The 18349-nt window shown below is 51.1% G+C and overlaps 1 protein-coding gene across 6 annotated transcripts in view; it reads left to right on the forward strand.

The window, feature by feature from the left end:
• The window catches only part of VRK3 (VRK serine/threonine kinase 3), a 38452-nt gene that overhangs the window by 4445 nt on the left and 15658 nt on the right, over positions 1-18349 (forward strand). For all 6 annotated transcript variants that reach the window (XM_087421327.1, XM_087421330.1, XM_087421329.1 and 3 more), the window contains 8 exons: positions 914-1053; positions 1855-2004; positions 3388-3582; positions 11058-11122; positions 13266-13332; positions 15045-15129; positions 15407-15512; positions 17272-17364. In XM_087421327.1, the coding sequence (XP_087277453.1) occupies positions 915-1053; positions 1855-2004; positions 3388-3582; positions 11058-11122; positions 13266-13332; positions 15045-15129; positions 15407-15512; positions 17272-17364 (900 nt within the window). In that variant the 5' untranslated portion in view covers position 914. The remainder of the gene's footprint in view (positions 1-913; positions 1054-1854; positions 2005-3387; positions 3583-11057; positions 11123-13265; positions 13333-15044; positions 15130-15406; positions 15513-17271; positions 17365-18349) is intronic.

Here is an 18349-nt window from a genome sequence, read left to right on the forward strand (position 1 = left end):
GGTGTGTAGTAGTCTATACCGTGTAGGTTTGTGTAACTGCACTCTATGGTGTTCACACGATGACGAAATCGCGTAATGACGGTTTTCTCCGAATGTATCCCCAATGGTAAGCGACACATGACTGTATTAGGAGTTATTTCAGAGATACACAAGGCTTAGAGGATAATGTAGGGAATACCCATTTTCTCACTAAATTAGGATAGAATTGGCTGTGCTGTAGTAACAAATAAACCTGGAAATCTTGCTGGCTTAATACAACATAAGTTTACTCGCCGATCATGAGATTACGATGTGGACCAGGCAGCCCTCCTTCATCCTGTAGCTCTGCCATCTGGCATATGTGGCATCCAGGGCCGTCTCTGCAAAGGAGGGTTAGACAGAGGAGGTACTCTGGCTCTTAACCGCCTCAGCCAGGAAGTGACTTCCAGTCACACCCCATTGGCCAGAAATAGTCACATGACCCCAATCTAACTGCAAAGGACCCTGGGAAGTGTAGGGGAGCGTGTGGATATTTGGCGAGCATTAACTGTCTCTCCCATCCCCGTCATGTGGTTCAAGAAATGAACGTCACAAGCACAGTTGAAGACCCTCAGTGCTTCTGTAAGTGGAGCAGTTCTCCTGCGTAACTTTCCTTGACCTCAGGGAATTCTTGTATCTTTCGTGAGGTCTCCAGTTTTACTGCATTTGTACCTGCCCTGGGCCATTAGGGAGAAACAGGTGGCTACAGGCTGGCCACAGTGGGTGGAACTCAATTTAGAAGTATCCACTTCCAAAGAGAGTGTGTTCCGGGTGTGATAACTTTTCTCCCTTTTGGAATCTTGTCGCCGTGGGGAACTCGGATGACTACTCATCGGCAGTGGATTAAGTTTTTCTTTCAGCTTACTATTTCCTTCCCCCCACTTCTGTTTTCTAGCATGATAACCTTCTGTCCAGACTGTGGTAAACGTATTGAAACAACATTCAAATTCTGCCCCTACTGTGGAAAACCTTTGTCTGCAGAGGAGCATGAAGGGTCCCAGATCTTTGTTAGACCTCTTGCATCATCCCTCCGAGGTAAGAACCAGGGCTCTGAACTTGCCCCTGGAGGAGGGGTGAGGTGCGTGCATGCGTTTCATAGTATCTGCACAGCACATTTCATATGTTTAAAGAAATAAAAGAAGAAATTGAAAAAATAATGAAGGAACAAAAGTTAGTTAGAATTCATCGGGCAGATTTGAAAAGGAACCAAGTAAAACCTCTAATGATAAAACATAGGGGCTGGTCTAGTGGCGTAGTGCTTGAGTTCGTGCACTCCACTTCGGCGGCCTGGAGTTCACAGGTTTGGATCCCGGGTGTGGACCTACACACCACTTATCAAGCCATACTGTGGCAGGCATCACACATATAAAGTAGAGGAAGATGGGCACAGATGTTAGCCCAGGGCCAATCTTCCTCAGCAAAAAGAGGAGGATTGGCAACAGATTTTAGTGCAGGGTTAATTTTCCTCACCAAAAAAAAAAAAAAATAGATATATATATCATCATGGCAGTCAGAAGCTCACTGGATGGTCTAAGCTGCAGGCTAGACACAGCTGAAGAGAGAATAGGGAACTGGGAGATAGATCTGAAGAAATTACCTAGAAGAGAGCACAGAGTGATAAGGTGATAGAAGATGTAAAAGAGAGGCCCAAGGAGGAAAGAATAACTAAAACGAAGGAAAAGTTTGCTTAGATATTTGGGTGATAGAAGAAGCAAGACTTGGCTGTGAGGGTCGAAGGGAAGAGAGTGGTTGAATATGACCTCAGGGTTTCTGGTTTAATGGTTCCTAGAAACGGCCTTTGTAACTCTAGTCTACATTCGGTCTTCCTTTCTCTAGGCTCAAAGAGAGAGAGGGACGCCAGTTCTGAAATCTCTCCCAAGAAAGTGAAATGGTCCAGCTCTGTCACCTCTCCCCCATCATCCATCTTCTCAGATGGTGACAGTTCTGGGTCTGAAGATACCTTGAGTCCCTGCAAGAGACCCAAAGGTGAGAGTTGGGATCACTGTGGACTGACTCTAGATAAGGAAAAGGCGGGCCATCTGACCATGTTTCAGGCATCATTCCCCTGCTCAGGCATCACCTACCCCTGCCTAGACCCTCATCCCAGCATCCTCCCCACTTCCAGGCTCCCCTTCCCGTCCATCTCTACACAACCAGAGCTGATCCCACCCCTCTCTACTCCCAGCCCCTTACTGTTCCCATCACCCCACAGTCGGAGTTCTTCAGCCTGGCGTCTGAGGCTCTGTATGGTCTGGTTCCTGTTTTAGCTCCCACCACAACCTTGTGCACAGAAAACTCACTTTTTGGCAATACTTTTTAGGGTTTTCAGCTTCCGGTCTTTGCTAAGTCTGTTCCCTCTGCCCAGGACACTCTCACCTCCCTGCTTTGCCTGGCATGCTGTCAGTTTTCCAACAATCAGAGGGTCAGGTCTCTGGGAAGCCTTTCCTGGGTGCCATTGGCTACAGCAAGGCCACCTCATCTCCCTCCAGAGCCTCTCTTCGTCCTCTTTGTCTGGGTGCCCACAGTGCCAATGCTGCCATCATTTGAGCACGTGTGTCTTCCAGGTCCCGTGTCCCTTTCTGCCTCACTTGCTGGACTGAGAGTCCTTCAGGGACCAGGTAGAGTCATCTGTGTGTGCCCCGGGCCAGCCAGTGAGCATGGGAGACTTGAGGATAGTGTGCCCGTCTCCATCCTACCTGGCCCTCGGATCTGAAGTCACAGCCCTTGGTGTCTCCTCTGTCCCTTGTTATCCTCCAGGCCCCACTGCCTCTTGCCATTCTGTGCCTTAGGTGGATGGTGGGTGGGAGGAATAGAGTAGGTAATATCTTTTCCTATGTCAACCTCTCACCATACTGCCCCATTGTCTTGCCAGTCTGGGAGCCCCTCGAGGGCAGGGCCACAGTCTAACAAATTTCTAGGCCCTCTTCACTCAGCACAAGGTCAGGTCCTGTTTCAGGATGTTTTTGGTTGAATGTCTGGAATGTCTTCCCACCCCCCGGCAAACTCCTACTCATCCAACAAGACCCAACTTAAATGTCCCCTCCTCCACGAAGCCTCCCCTGACTTCTCCAGACACAGTCAGTCTCCTCATATCCCTCTGTACTGCCCTGTCTCAGACTCATTTCTGACTCGCTGTGTCCAGGTCAGACTCCCCACCAAATGAGGGGCTCCCGAGAGAAGAGCCCAAGTCTGACTTATGTCTGGGTCCCCAGCTTTGTCACACAAGGACCTGACCCGTGAAAGGTCCCAGGAAGCGTTTATTGAATGAACTACTGAATAAATGACCAGTATTCTGAGTGTTTTCTCGGTACCCATCCAACTTTCTCTCCCGGATGCCGCTTTGTCTTTATTCTGACCATCCTCCTGCAGGGTCCTGGAGCAAACCCCCAACCCCCAAAAGCAGCCCGCAGACGGCCAGGCGAAGCCCTCAGACACTGAAGCGGAGCCGGGTGACCATCTCGCTTGAGGCCCTGCCCACGGGGACGGTGCTGACGGACAAGAGTGGGCGGCACTGGAAGCTGAGGTCCCTCCAGACCAGGAACGACCAGGGCATTCTCTATGAAGGTACGCTCTGGCCAAGGTGGGCAGGTGCTGGGCTGGGCTGGGCCGTCTTGGAGCCAGGGCAAGGGGTGGGGAACCCCTTTCTGAGAGGGGAAATGGAAGTCATATCCCAGCTGCAGACCTGCCTCTAGGCAGCTTTATTCTTAGACTAGGGACTGCAAACCTGCTCACCTACAGGGGCCGGGCAGGTAGAGTAAATGAGTGCAGGAGGCTGGGAGTGAGGCAGTTGGGAGTGGTGGGGACTGCGGTGAGTTGGAGAGCATGTGCCCTCTGTAAAGAGAGCACTCTTCGTCAGCTCCCCCTACTGTTATCATGTGGGAGTGCAGGCCCAGTGTGGCCAAATAAGGACAATGATGATTGTTCTGTGTACCCTGCAGAGACAGGATGGACACCCCCCCAAAAAAATTTGGTTTGACCTTTGAGACTGATGATGTCACACACACCAAACGATATGAAGGGTTTATGGCTTGCATAATTGAGGTCTGTGAGGAGAGCAGGTCTGAAATGCCCTGAGGGAGCAAGGAAAGGCCCCTGGCCTGGGTTTTTCTTGTGGTTAAGGGATGGGGCCGGGGTAAGGGTTCCCACACATGGGCCAGGGCTTCATGTTGTTTGAGTCTCTCACCAGCACCAAAGGAGGGAGTCCCTGGGCTTTCTTATCAGCTTGCCAGATGTGGGGCGGGATGGGGAAGAGGCAGGGCCGGGCTTATAAGCTGTCAGTAGTCAAACATCGAAAAACGGAGTCTGACACCTTGTTACAGTGAAGAAAATAATAACCGTACTGGAAGTATTAGGATTAATCAACCTAACATTTATTAAGTGCTTACTCAAGGCCAGCCCCTGTTCTAAGCGCTCTATGTGATTTTGTGGGGATTTTTGCAATTTTTTAATTGCAAATTGAGATAATTGAGATAAAATTCATATAACACCAAATTCACCATTTTAAAGTCTACAGTTCAGTGGATTTTAGCATATTCACTATGATGTTATGCAGCCATCACCACTAATTCCAGAACATTTCCATCACCCCAAAAGGAAACCCTGTACCCATTAGCAGTCACTCGTGTTCCCCCTCTCCCCAGCCCCAGGCAACTGCTAATCTACTTTCTGTCTCTGTGGATTTGCCTGTTCTGGACATTTCAGGTAAATGGAGTGACACGGTACGTGGCCTCTTGTGTCTGGGCTCTTTCCCTTGGCGTGGTGTTTTCAAGGTCCATCCATGCTGTGCATGTGTCAGTATTTCATTCTGTTTCATGGCTGAATAATATTCCAGAGAGTGTATGGGTCACATTTGGTTTGTCCGTTTATGAGTCGGCAGACATTGGATTGTTTCCACTTCTGGCTGTGATGCGTAAGCTCCTGTGAACATTTGTACAAGTTTCTACGTGACATGTTTGCTTTACACTTAATTCAGATCATTCTCACAACAGCCCTGTGACATCGGCACTGTCATTATCCCCATTTTGTAGATGAGGAAAATGAGTCCCAGAGATGTTCACAATGCCACAGATCTGGCTCCAGAGATCTTCCAGGTTTTCAGGAAAAGCCGGAAATCTGGATTCTGGTAGGAAATCTTTGATTTGGAAGTGCTGGCCGGCCAGATAGACGTGCGGGCAGTTTGGGCCTCAGGCCTCCGGTTGACCGTCTCTGCCATAGAGCCTGAGCAGCAGGGCAGGGCAGCCCGCGTTGGAGACAGACTCCACCCTGCGTCTGTCGTGACTTGGCTGCACACACTGAGTGAGCCTCTGCCTCAATGGCCCCACTGGAAAAGTGAGAGATGGTGCCCCGCCCCGGCTGCCTTCTGGGGCTGTTGGTCCTGAATCCTGAGGGGCTGGAGGCAAAGAGCTTGGAAAACTGTAAATGGATCTTCTGAGGCAGAGGTAGGTAGTGTTAATAATGGCAGGACAGAAGGACAGGGAGGAGGGAAAGGTGGAGGAGGGAGGAGAGCAGGAAGGAACACTGGGGAGCACCCACTCTGTGCCCGGCCCTCTTCCAGGCTCTCTGTGTATTAACCCACTTACTACCCCCAGCCACGTTATGAGGGAGAACTGGGGCACAGAGAGGGCAAGCCAGTGGCCCAGTGTCACACAGCCTGGAAGTGGCAGAGCTGGCGTTTGAACCCGGCTGGTCTGGCTTCTCAACCGTTACACCACAAGAGAGGGAGAGAGAATGAAAGAGAGAGGGAGGGAGGGGGAGAGGGAAGGAAGAAATCAGGATGAGAAGGAATGAGAGGAAGGGAAGGACAGAGGGAGGAGAAAGGGAGAGGCAAAAACCAACAGCAGGGAAGAGGGTGGGGAGAGAGAAGGGTGGGGAGAGACCGAGGAGGCAGGGAAGCAAGACAGACAGGGCGGGAAGCATCTGAAAGGAAGAAACCACACGGGTCCTCACACCCAGGAACCCACAATGAAAATGCAGGAAGGACATACTCTGGGCGCCGTGTCTTCACCCTTTGTGTCTCGGGGGAAATAACAAACTCTTCCCAGCCCCAGCCTGCCAGAGTCATTCATTCCTCAGCAGACACCTGGCAGCCGCCGGGCCCAGGGGCTGGGCATGGGACACAGTGGGGGAGGGGAGCTGCATCTCGATGTCCCTCAGGGCAGCGTCACCCAGGGCAAGTGGCCCTCGCCTTCTGCCAGTTTGCACAGTCATGGTGTGGTAGAATTTGTCTTGTGTTTAAAACAGTAAGAGTGAAACAGCAGCAACCAGAATTGTGACTTTTGTGACAGCGGCTGATGCTTTAGCCCACTCTGTGCCTGCCTCAAGTTCCTTCCATCTGTAACTCATCTTATTCCCATAACAACCCTCCAAGTCGGCACTCTCTTTTCCTTTGGCAAATACTGAATTACAATGTCATCCTTCCTGGTCTCCCTGGAACAATCTGGGAGAAGCAGGCAGATCCCTGCAGCTGCTCACCGCGGTGTGCTCGGAGAGTTGCTTGCGAGAAGCAGCTCGGGTTCAAGTCCAGGCCTGCCCTCTACATCGGTGCCCTTGTGGTCTGAGGTTTGGGGCTTGTGTCCGTTTCCTGTGGCCGCTGTAACAAGTTACCACAGATTTAGTGGCTTAAGACAGCACACATTTATTCTCTCACAGTTGTGAAGGCCAGAAATCCGAAATCAGTTTCACGGGACTAGGGTGTCGGCAGGGCTGGTTCCTTCTGGAGGCTCCAGGGGAGAATCGGTTTCCCGCCTTCTCCAGCTCCTAGAGCCGCCTGCATCCCTTGGCTGGTGGCCCCTTCCTCCAGTTTCAGAGCGCATCACTCCAGTCTCCGCTTCCATCGTCACATCGCCTTCTCTCCTGTAGTCAAATCGCCCTCTGCCTCTCTCTTTATGAGGACCCTTGTGATTATGCTAGGGCCCCCTGGATTATCTAGAACAATCCCCGCATCTCAGGATCCTTAATTTAATCACATCTGCAAAGCCCCCATTGGTTCTCTCTGCCTGCAGCCCCTTAACATGCCTGGCATGTCTCTCCCGACGGCAGCCCTGAGCCTGTCTCTGTTCCTCGGTGTCAGCTGCTATGGGAGAATGGCCGCCTCCCTTTTTGAGGGGCCCCCCAGGGATCCCCTAGAGCTTGTTTTATGTAGAGTAGCCCCCCCTTATCCACGGTGGATACATTCCAAGACCCCCAGTGGATGCCTGAAACCGCAGATAGTACCAAACCCTATATATACTATGTTTTATTCTATACATATATACCTGTGATAAAGTTTAATTTATAAATTAGGCACAGTAAGAGGTTCACAACAACAACTAATAATAAAATAGAACAGTTATAACAATATGTTGTAATAAAAGTCACCATAGATCTTAGCAACTTCAGCATGTAATTTTTTTCTTATTAAGTCGAGAACTTTCACCTTTTCATTTAAAGGAAGCACTTTATGGCTTCTCTTTGGCATATCTGAATTGCCAGCATCTTACACTTTGGGGCCATCAGTAAGTAAAATAAGAGTGCTTTGAACACAAGCACTGCAATACCGGGACAGTCGATCTGATAACCCAGACGGCTGCTAAGTGACTAATGGGCAGGTAATGTGTACAGTGTGGATCCACTAGACAAAGAGATGATTCACATCCCAGGCAGGATGGTGCGGGGCAGCATGAGATTTCCTCATGCCACTCAGAACAGCACACAATTGAAAACTTAGGAATTGTTTGTTTCTGGAATTTTCCATTTAATATTTTCAGACTGCGGTTGGCCGCAGGTAACTGAAACCGTGGAAGGCAAAACCACAGATAAGGAAGGACCCTCTTATAAATTAGGCTGGGGTTTCTTGGCCTCACGCCATTGGCATTTGAGTGGACGATTCTTTGTTGCGGGGCCGTCCCGTGCACTGTTTGGTGTTTAACAGCATGCCTGGCTCTGCCCACTGGATGCCAGTCCCACTCCTGCCCTCCCCCATTCGTGGCAGCCAAAACCATCTCCAGACATTGCTAGGTGCCCGCTGGGGGCAGAACCGCCCACGGTTGAGAACTGCTGAGCTGGGCCATCCCAGACATGCCCTCTAATTGTGGGAAGACTGACAGCTGGTACCTGTCGGGTGGAATCGCTATCATTTTATAAAGTGCCTTTCAAACTGTGCCCACGACAAAAAGGTTGGGGCAGAGACAGGCATGCCACACGAAGACATGGCAGAGGCAAAGACTCAGAGGCCAGAAATCTGAAAACCTGAGCAGGAAGCGCCAGGCTCCTGGGATTCCTGGCAGTGAGAGGGGGCATGGGGTGCCCAGGGTTCCCGGCAAGGCTTAGGGAGGTGACAAAGTGCAGCCAGACCATGTGGGCTGGTCTCCTGCCTCTGCCGGCAGCTAGTTGTCTGACCTTGTTCGCGTGACATCATGACCTCCTGCCTCAGTTTCCCCACCTGCAAAGTGGAGATCGTAATAATACCGACCTCACAGGGCGTGGTTGGGAGAGTTAAATGAGTAGAACGATGCTCAGGAAAATAGCCAGCACTGTATATGTGTTATTCTGGTTATGATGAATCCCAGAGAGCATTCTTGTTCCGAGCTCAATGTCACCTGTCTTTTGGCACCCAGAGGCTCCCACCTGCCTGTCGGCCTCAACTTTGCATCTGGTGCATGTAGGGACTTTCCATGTATTGGGTTTGCATCAAGCAGGGGTCTCACTAGGTCACAGACTCTGGAGCCCCGGGTTTACAGCCAGGCTCTGTGGGGGCCCTTGGCCAAGCCCACTGCCCTTTCTGGGCCTCTTTTGGCTCCCCTCTATAGTGGGAATTGCCCAGCTGACTCCCCGCACTATAGGCAGGAGGGCCAGCTAGAAGAGTGGAAGAGAAAAGCCCTTCACAGTCTGTGGAGCAGTGCAGCCAATCGTATTGAAATTGCCAGCTGTCCCTGCCTGCGTCTGAGTGCCAGGCACGTACGTGTCATCGTCCAGCCACGGGGTACCTCTGTGAGACACGTACTGTTGTTGTGCCTGAGGGGTGCCACAGCTCCGGGACGCCCCTCGACGATGCCCCCAAACCCCCTCCCCATAGCTGGAAAGGACCCCCTTTCCCCTGAGATCTCTGCCCTCCCGCATTTCCCTCTCTTAGGCTGGGCCCAGGTCACCCTTGGCCTTGAGTCTGTAAGCCCTGGTTCTGGCCCCGCTCCAGCTGAAGCTTCTTGAGGACAAGGATGGCTTCTAGGGAACTTCGTCACCTCCTTGTCCCTTAGCTCAGCCTCTTAGACAACACCAGCCTGATGATTAAGGAAGAGTGGGAAAGGAGAGACAGAAGGAGGGAGGACGCAGTGAGCCAACTGGAGTGGACAGCGATGGTGCGGTTCCTGGGCTCTGGCATGAGCTAGACCTGGGCCGAGGCGGCTCTGCGCCTTATGGGCTGTGGGCCCTCGTGCTAGTTATGGTGTTTGAAAAGCTCCACACACTGAGGGCTCCGGGTGTGCCTGGCGGGGTGCTGGGCTCTGGGACTGTGAGTGGGTTCACTGATCTGCTATGATCCCCCCTCAACTGGCACTCTTATTATCCCTCCTAGCCCGTCTGAATCCTTGCATCCACTCTTGGGGTGGGCTTCATTACTCCTCTTTTACAGACGTGGCGATGGAGGCCCAGAGAGCTTTAGCACCTTGCACAAAGTCACACGGAAATTTGATGGAAGGGCTGGGCTTGAACCCAGGTTGGCCTGGCACGAAGCCTCCCCTGTCACTTGGCCTCCCTAAGCTTCAGATCTCTCATCTCCTTTGTCAAATGGAGCTAACACAACAACGATGGCAACAGCAGTAATAATAACATAAGGGTAGATCTGCTTCCTAGGGCCGTGGTGAGCGTTAAAGGAAACCATGTGTGTAAAGCGCACGTTTAGCAGAGGGCCGGAATGTTGCAGGGTTTGTAATTAAGTAGCATGGGACATGCGTGCAGCGTGTTTATGAGGAAGAGCCCCAGCCGTCAGTACCCGTGGAGGAAGAGGAAGGAAGCGGGGGGGTGGGGCAGAGGGAGAAATAGAGCCTCGCTGCAGCCCCGTGGTAACCTCAGCTGGCCCCGTGGGGGCTCTGGAGCAGAAGTGGTCCTTCAGCATGGTTCTGTGTTGGGCCAACACAGCCAGCCTTTATTTCCCCCTCCATCGGCCATTGGCTATGGGTGGTCCCTGGATGTGCAGCTGAGGGGATCCCTGAGGGGCTGAAGGCTGCCTGTGACAGCACCCCCGGGCGGGGCAGGGTGGGGCTGGGGCACCCAGTCCCTCCTCGAAGGGGATCTGCATCCACCACATGGTACTTACCCATGTTTGTAGATAAATGCATGTAGCTGGTGCCTCAGGGGTCCCCAGGACCGCCCCGAGGCTCAGTGATGGGCTAGGAGGACCCACGGGCCTCAGCATGGAGTCGTTCTCACGCCATGATTCATCACAGTGAAAGGACACAGAGCAGTCAGCAAAGGGATAAGGTGCATAGGGTGAGTCCGGGGAGACCAGCGCACGCTTCCAGAATCCTCTCCCTGTGGAGTCACCCAGGATGCACAGCGAGATGTGACGACACGTGTGAAATGTTGTCTACCGGGGACGCTTGTTAGAGCCTCAGGACCCAGGCTTTTATATTGGGGGCTGATCACGTGAGCATGCTCTGCTTGGCATGTACCAACGTTCTAGACTCCCCGAAGGAAAGCAGGTATTCAGCATAACAGTTTGGGCACAGGGAGCCCCTCTTATGGGTTAGAGAGTGCTGCACCCTCCCAAAATGCGGGTTCACAGATGCTAGCCAAGGGCCAGCCCTGCGAGTAGACCTTTCCAAGAAGAGCAGCCTCGGGCCTGCTGGGTTAAGAACCCTTTTTGCAGAGCTGGATGTTAACAGAGGGAGAAAGAGAAAGAGAAGCAAGAACCAGTTGGAAAATGGGAAGGAGCGGGTCTTGAAAGCCAAGAGTGCGCTGACCCCGTGGGAGCCAGGGAAGCAGAACTGCTGCTCGTTACCGGGGAGTCTGAGGACGATGACTCTCCTTCCCCGCGATGATGACCTCGCTCGTTTGTCCCTTCACAGCCGAGCCCGCCTCCACCTTCGCCTGCGAGTCCAGTCCCCAGAAACAAAGATTCTCGCTGAAACTAGTGAGTGGCCCCTGGGGGCAGTGCTTTGGCAGATGCTCCCTGGACCTCCAAGCCCCTCTGTGGGCGGGGGTAGGCAGGAGAGCACGGCCTTGGCCTGCAAGGAGCGGTGGGACCTGGGGTGGGGCACGTCTTCCTCTGGGCCTCAGGTTCTTTGTCACGTGGGGCCCCTCAGAAGCTGCAGGCAGGTCCACCCCGGGGCCCTGCCTCTGATCTTTTTTGTGTGTGTGTGTGAGGAAGATCAGCCCTGAGCTAACATCCATGCCAATCCTCCTCTTTTTGCTGAGGAAGACTGGCCCTAAGCTAGCATCCGTGCCCATCTTCCTCCACTTTATGTGGGACGCCACCACAGCATGGCCAGACAAGAGGTGCGTCAGTGCGCGCCCAGGATCTGAACCCGGGCCACCAGCAGCGGAGCACGCACACTTAACCGCTATGCCACGGGGCCAGCCCCTCTGGTGCTTTCTAGCTATGCGATCTGGGCAAGCGCCTCTCCTCTGAGAGCTGTTTCCTCATCTGTGAGATGGAGCCAATAGTACCCACATCACGTGGCCCACTTACCCACTACCTCCAGCCTCATAGCTGGTGTTTATTAAGGGCCTACTGTATACGACTGTGCTGGCTGTTGGGGTCCAGCAGAGAACCAGTCAGATGGGAGGAGTCAGTGAAATCACACATGACCTTAGCATACAGGAAACATGTGCTCAAGGGGGCCGAAAGGAAAAAATAAACCGTGAAAGCGAGAGCAACCAGGCGGCAAGTCGCATCCTTCACAGAGGAAGTGCCTCATAACAGGGCATCGTCCTGGTCGGTAGCTTCCTCATCATCCCTGAGTGCTGGAATTACAGGTGACTTTTATGTCTTTCCTTTCATTTAGTCAGATTTTCTCAGTCCCCGGAAAAGCGGGACAGCCCGGCTGGTGCCCTCCCTCGGCCTGAGATGGAGCCAGCTTTGTGAGTCGTTCCAAGCCAGGGTTCCGGAGCCAGGCTCACCGATGAGTGACAGCGCCAGCTTGTTGAGAGCCTGGTCTATGCCCGCCCCTGGGCTAAGAGTTTCACGGGCAAGCCTGTGGGCTGGTTACTGTGTCCCCTGTTTAACAGATGAGGAAATGGGGACTCGGTCACTTGCCCAGGGGCACCCCGCATGCAGGTTCCTTCGTAGAAAGAGTGACTGAATGGCACAGCTGGGATTCGAACCTAGCTCTTTTTGACCCTCTGCTCTTAAGAACCCAGCTATGGGGGCCGGCCCAGTGGCATAGTGGTTAAGTTCACGTGCTCCACTTTGGCGGCCTGGGGTTTGCAGGTTCAGATCTCAGGCGTGCACCTACGCACCGCTCACCAAGCCATGCCATGGCAGGCGTCCCACATATAAAATAGAGGAAGATGGGCACACGTTAGCCCAGAGCCAATCTTCCTCACCAAAAAAAAAAAAAAAAAAAAAAAAGAACCCAGCTGTACTGGATTGTGTTGTGTTTAATTAAAATATTTGGTTTGACTGCTAGAAAAAAAATGACCCGTTATTAATAATGGCTTAAGCAAAAGTACTGTTTTATTGCTCTTTCTCTTAAAAGTCTGGGGTGGTGGTCCAGGGCTGATATGATGGTTCTATAAACAAGGCGCCCACTTTCCTTCTCCCTTCTTGCTCCAACATCCTCAACCCAACTTCATATCGTGAGCTGAGATAGCTGCTCCAGCTCCTCCTGTCTCATCTACATTCCAGCCAGCTAGAACAGAAGAAGAGGAAGGGGAGAGGCTGCCCCAGCCCTTTAAGGGTATAACTTGGAAGTTGCCCATATCTCTTCTGCTCACATCCTCATTGGCCAGAAGTTGGTCATGTGGTCATTCCTCACTGCATGGGAGGCTGGGAAATGTAGTTTTTAGCTGAAGGGCACATGTCTAGGGAAAACTTGTGGATCCTATCATAAAAGAAAGAAAAGGAATCTGGGCAGTGGGAGATAACTTGAAGTCTCTGATATGTGTTTGCATGCAGCACCCTAGGGAATTTGGTTCTGATGTGCGGGACTTGATGGGGAACCTGGGTTGTTGCTGGCATCACTCTGGGGTAATACATGGCCAGTGATGACATGGGAACCCTTGTCTACGAGATTCCAGTGTGACAGCCTTCTCCCCTTCCTGTCCCCTACTAGGATGCCAAGGATGGGCGCTTGTTCAATGAGCAGAACTTCTTCCAGCGGGCCGCCAAGTCTTTGCAAGGTATTCCACCGGGATGTGGGTAAGGGGTACCAGCTTAGTCAAAAAGGGGTACCTCTCCGTGAAGGAGAGGGAAGGGTAGGGATTAAAATAAAGGCCCAGATTTGCTCCTGTCACCCCTTGGGCCTCAAGCCTCAGAGGGCAGGCCACATGGGCTGAGACCAGCTCGTACCTGCTCTTCAGAGCCGAGCATTAAATATTCAGAAATACTGTAAGCCTGTTGTCAAACATAGCCATTATAAAACATTAATTACATCAACTTACAATCAAATTAAGAACAAGGGTAATAAATACTCAAAATTCATCACTTCCAATTATTTGTCTATATTTTCTATTGTCTATACTCTTTTTTTTTTTTTTGTGAGGAAGATCAGCCCTGAGCTAACATCCATGCCAATCCTCCTCGTTTTGCTGAGGAAGACTGGCCCTGAGCTAACATCCGTGCCGATCGATCTTCCTCCACTTTATATGGGACGCCGCCACAGCATGGCCTGACAAGCGGTGCGTTGGTGCGCGCCAGGGATTCGAACCCAAGCCGCCAGCAGCAGAGCACATGCACTTAACCGCTACGCCACAGGGCCGGCCCCCTATTCTCTATACTCTTGAGGTTGTTTGCATTCATTGTATCTGTTTGGTGAAAATAACTATATACTGGCATGCTGCCGCATCTCTTCCCAACTCCACATTCCATGATCTCATATCTGTAGCTTGAAATTGGCCATGGTGGGAAGTATTTACACCATGGAAATTGGCAAACACTACAAATCAGGGCTATTTTTCCCTGGACAGCCAGTTGTTAAACTTTTATCAGCACACCGCCGGATCTGTGCCACCCAGCTGAGGTTCTGGAAGATGGACAGGCATCTAGTGACACTGTGGCTGGTGTAGACATTTCCTTATCTTATTAGCTCTACATGTGAATTCAGAAGTTATTCTGTCATTCTTATCCCTTCCACTCACTGCAGATTTGTCTGTGCTTTCGCCCATGTTCACACTCCGTCACCTGCACTCATAGATTACAGACATTCAGGGGTCAACCATGCCCATGCTGTCACCACCCACCTCACTGTCACCCACCCATGGAGATGGCCTGGGCTTGGGTGCACTCTGCTTCTGGTCTGAGAATGGGCTGTTGTCCATTGTGGGCTGGTGTTAGCGCACAAAGGGTGTGATTTGCTCGCCGCGAGACAAAAGCCAATCGTCAAGAGGCAAGATGGTGGAAAAGAAAGGGCAATTTATTACAGCTTGCTCGCAAGGGGGAAGATGGCTGACTGATGTCTCAGAGAACCATCTTAAGGGGGCACAAAATCTTACAGCAGTTATGCTGGTGGGTTATAGCGGAGGGGGTGAGGAATGTTGACCCTCGGGTGTTACAGACTGGGAGCGCCACACCACATCTTTCAGTTTTCACTAATGATGGCTATCAGCATAGACTCTCTGTTCGGGGGTCATCACATTCCTAAGGAACTTAAAAGAACAAAGTCATCTTCTTATCGCAGCTGAGAGGTACATGCACAAGCAGGGGTTGTAAAGTCCACAGAGCAGTTAGATCCCCTGGAGGGTGCATAGCCAGCTGGGTTAGTTAGTCAGAGGTCGTTCCAATTTACAATGGGGTTTTTTCTCTACAATATGGCTTCCCTCACGTCAACCTTGTCTTGAGCTGGTATCACCGGAACCAGGTGGGCTCTGACCTCTCAGGCCCCTGCCTCCCACAGTGAACAAGTGGAAGAGCCTGCACTCCATTCCCCAGCTGGCCGTCCCCACCTGTGTCGGTTTTGGGATTCACCAGGACAGGTACAGGTGAGTCACCTCACTTGCCACCCACCTCGCTGGCCCCTTTCTTTCTCTCCCTGTCATGTGCCCAGGCATGGTTGGGACCCTGGAGCCCCTGACCACTTAGTTGCTTCCTTCCTTTCCCCAACTTTGAGCCAGGCTGATCCCCCACCAGTCACAACCCTTAATCTCACCTGAGACCAGGACCTCGTAGCCACCCAGCCACAGTCCATCCTTGGTGACCTGTGTTCCGCCCCCTCCCCTGGTCATCTCTCCCACCTCCTGGGATACTCATGTCTTGCAGGTTCTTGGTGTTCCCCATCCTGGGGAGGAGCCTCCAGTCGGCCCTGGATGACAAGCCCAAGCACGTGATGTCGGTGAGGTCTGTGTTCCAGATGGCCTGCCGGCTGGTATGTTCCTGGGAGTTGCTGGCTCCCGTCCAGAGGGTGGCGCACTGGGTCCTAGCTTATCAGTCTGTTGTTCATTGATACATTCTGCCCGGGCCTCCCTTTGCTGGGCACTGGGAGCTACCACACGACTGACATAGAGGAACACTAGCCATTAGAACCAGAGTGACAAGCATTACCATGAGGGCTGTTCAGGAGGCCATGGGAGTTGGGGCTCCAGCCTCAGACTGAGGGGTTCACTTGGGCTTCCTGGTGGAGGTTGTTTCTAAGCCAAGAGTCAGAAATAGCAAGGTGCTGGGTGGAGTGGGAGTGGGGAGAGTATTCCAGGCCAAGGATACAGCTTGGGCAAAGGCTTGTATGGGAGAGAGAGCATAAGGCATTTGTTCAGTCATCCACTCCTTCATCCATCGTTTCATTAAATATTTATCAGGTCCCTTCTGAGTGTCAGACACTGTCCCAGGGGCTGGGACTAGAGTGGGGAGCAGCCCAGACTTGGTTTTTATGTCAGGTGAGAGAGGGTAATGTTAAATTAAACAATTGCACAGATTTGAAAAGTGCTCTGAGTAGAAATGTCCCCCGGCTGTGATGGAGAATAAGAGGACCCAATTTAAATTGCTAGAGGGGGCCGGCCCCGTGGCTTAGTGGTTGAGTGTGCACACTCCGCTGCTGGCGGCCCGGGTTCGAATCCCGGGCGCACACCAACGCACTGCTTCTCCGGCCATGCTGGGGCCGCGTCCCACGTACAGCAACTGGAGGGCTGTGCAGCTATGACATGCAGCTATCTGCTGGGGCTTTGGGGAAAAAAATAAATAAAAATTATAAATTGCTAGAGGGATGAAAGTGGCAAAGGGTGACATATTAGGTGAGTGCCAAAGGTCTTTATGCTTAGGGTGTCTAAGCGTAAAGCATATGTGGAGGGGAAGGGGGAAGGAGATAAGGTTGGTGTGGAGAGGTGAGCAGTGACCAGATCATGCAGGGCCTTGAACACCAAGCTGAGGAGCTGGGACTCTGCCCTGAGGGCACTGGGGAGCCATGGGAGGATTGGGAGCAGGGGAGGGGCAGGGGCAGGGTCAGCTCTGGGTGCAGAAAGACCCTATGGACCGTATGGGGACAGACTCGGGGGTGGTGAGAGGGAGGCCGGGTGAGGTCGACGTGAGAGAGGATGAAGCAGATGAAGTCAGAGTAGGGGCTGGACTGTGGGGATGGGGAGTTTGTAGAACAAGCAGAACTTGGTGGACAGTCAAGCCTTGGGGTCACGGAGGGCTTGGGGATGTAATCAGGATGTAACTGACACCTAGGCAGTTCAGTATATGAGTCTGGAGCTCAGTGGAAAAGTCAGAGCTAGAGATAAAAATATAAATTGGTTAACTAAATTTAATTCTGCTCTCTAGGAGAAATGAGAAGAATTCTTGGATGTGCGTGGGTGTTGGGTTTCCTTTTTCTTGCAGCGGGGACAATCAGTAGCCAGCTTCTTCCCCCCGCCGAGTTTGGAATCAGCTAAGAAATAGATACAACAGATAGTTGGAAACCAAATATTAGCTTTAATGCTGAATTTTTTAAAAGCCTAATTAGAAGACAAGCTTAGTGTGCTGTCACGTGGGACTTCCTAATGCTTGGCTCAGAATTAGTAAGGCTTAACCCAACCCCTAGTCACAAGCAACACACTCTGCCCTAACAATGGGGGTCCCTTCACCGGGCTTTGCATCAGAGCCTTTTTGTCTTAGTCATTCTACTCATTGCAATGCTTTCTTTCTTCCCCCAGCTGGATGCCCTGGAGTTCCTCCATGAGAATGAGTACGTTCATGGAAATGTGACAGCTGAGAATATCTTCATAAATCCAGAGGACCTGAGCCAGGTAATGACCAGGTCCTCCCTACCCTGGGGGCTCTCTTAACTGAGGATCTCATCTGTGACAAAACCTCCGTTTATTTCACAATGCTTATTGCAGACAAAGAATTGCTATCCTTCATATATAAAGAGCTCCTTTGAATAAATAAGAAGAGATAAGCAACTTAGTAGCAAAATGGACAAAGGATAGGAAAAGCAGTTCATAGAAAAAGAAATCCACAGATTAGTTAAATATATGAAAAGATGCTCAACCTCCCTAATAATCATAGAAATGAAAATTAAAACATACTATTTTTCACCCTTTAGGTGGACAAAATTAAAAAGAATGATAATATCTATTGCTGATAAGGATGTAAGGAAAAGAGGAATTCTTTATATACTGTTGGAAGTGTGAATTGGGCAACCTTTTTGGAAAGTAGCTTGGATATGGCAGTCAAAATTTTAAATGCATATGTTTTTTGATCCACCAGTCCCTCTTTTAGGAATATATCCTATCCATATATTCATAGGCCTATTCAAAGATATGTACAAAATGTTCCTGACAACACTGATTGTAATAATAAAATGGGAAAACCTTAAATATATACTCCCAGTAGGGTACTAATTAAATAGGATCATAAAGTAAATTCTAATTACTCTTTCAGTTGCAAATGACAGAAACCTAATTTAACATGGCTTAAGCAAAAAACAAAAAAGTTAAGAAAGGGAGGGTGCAATTTATTGGTCCATGGAATGGAAAAATCCAGGACTTGACTGGCTTCAGGCCTGGCTGAATCTAGGAACTCAAGACCTGTCATTGGGAAGCTGGCTCTTCCAGCCCTGAGCTCTTCTTGGTTTTTTTTTTTTTTTTTTGTGAGGAAGATCAGCCCTGAGCTAACATCCGTGCTAATCCTCCTCTTTTTGCTGAGGAAGATGGGCTCTGAGCTAACATCTATTGCCAATCCTCCTCCTTTTTTCCCCCAAAGCCCCAGTAGATAGTTGTATGTCATAGC

Source organism: Ceratotherium simum, chromosome 33 (assembly GCF_057802395.1).
Source record: "Ceratotherium simum simum isolate JZ-2026a chromosome 33, ASM5780239v1, whole genome shotgun sequence".
Taxonomy (NCBI): Eukaryota; Metazoa; Chordata; class Mammalia; order Perissodactyla; family Rhinocerotidae; genus Ceratotherium; species Ceratotherium simum.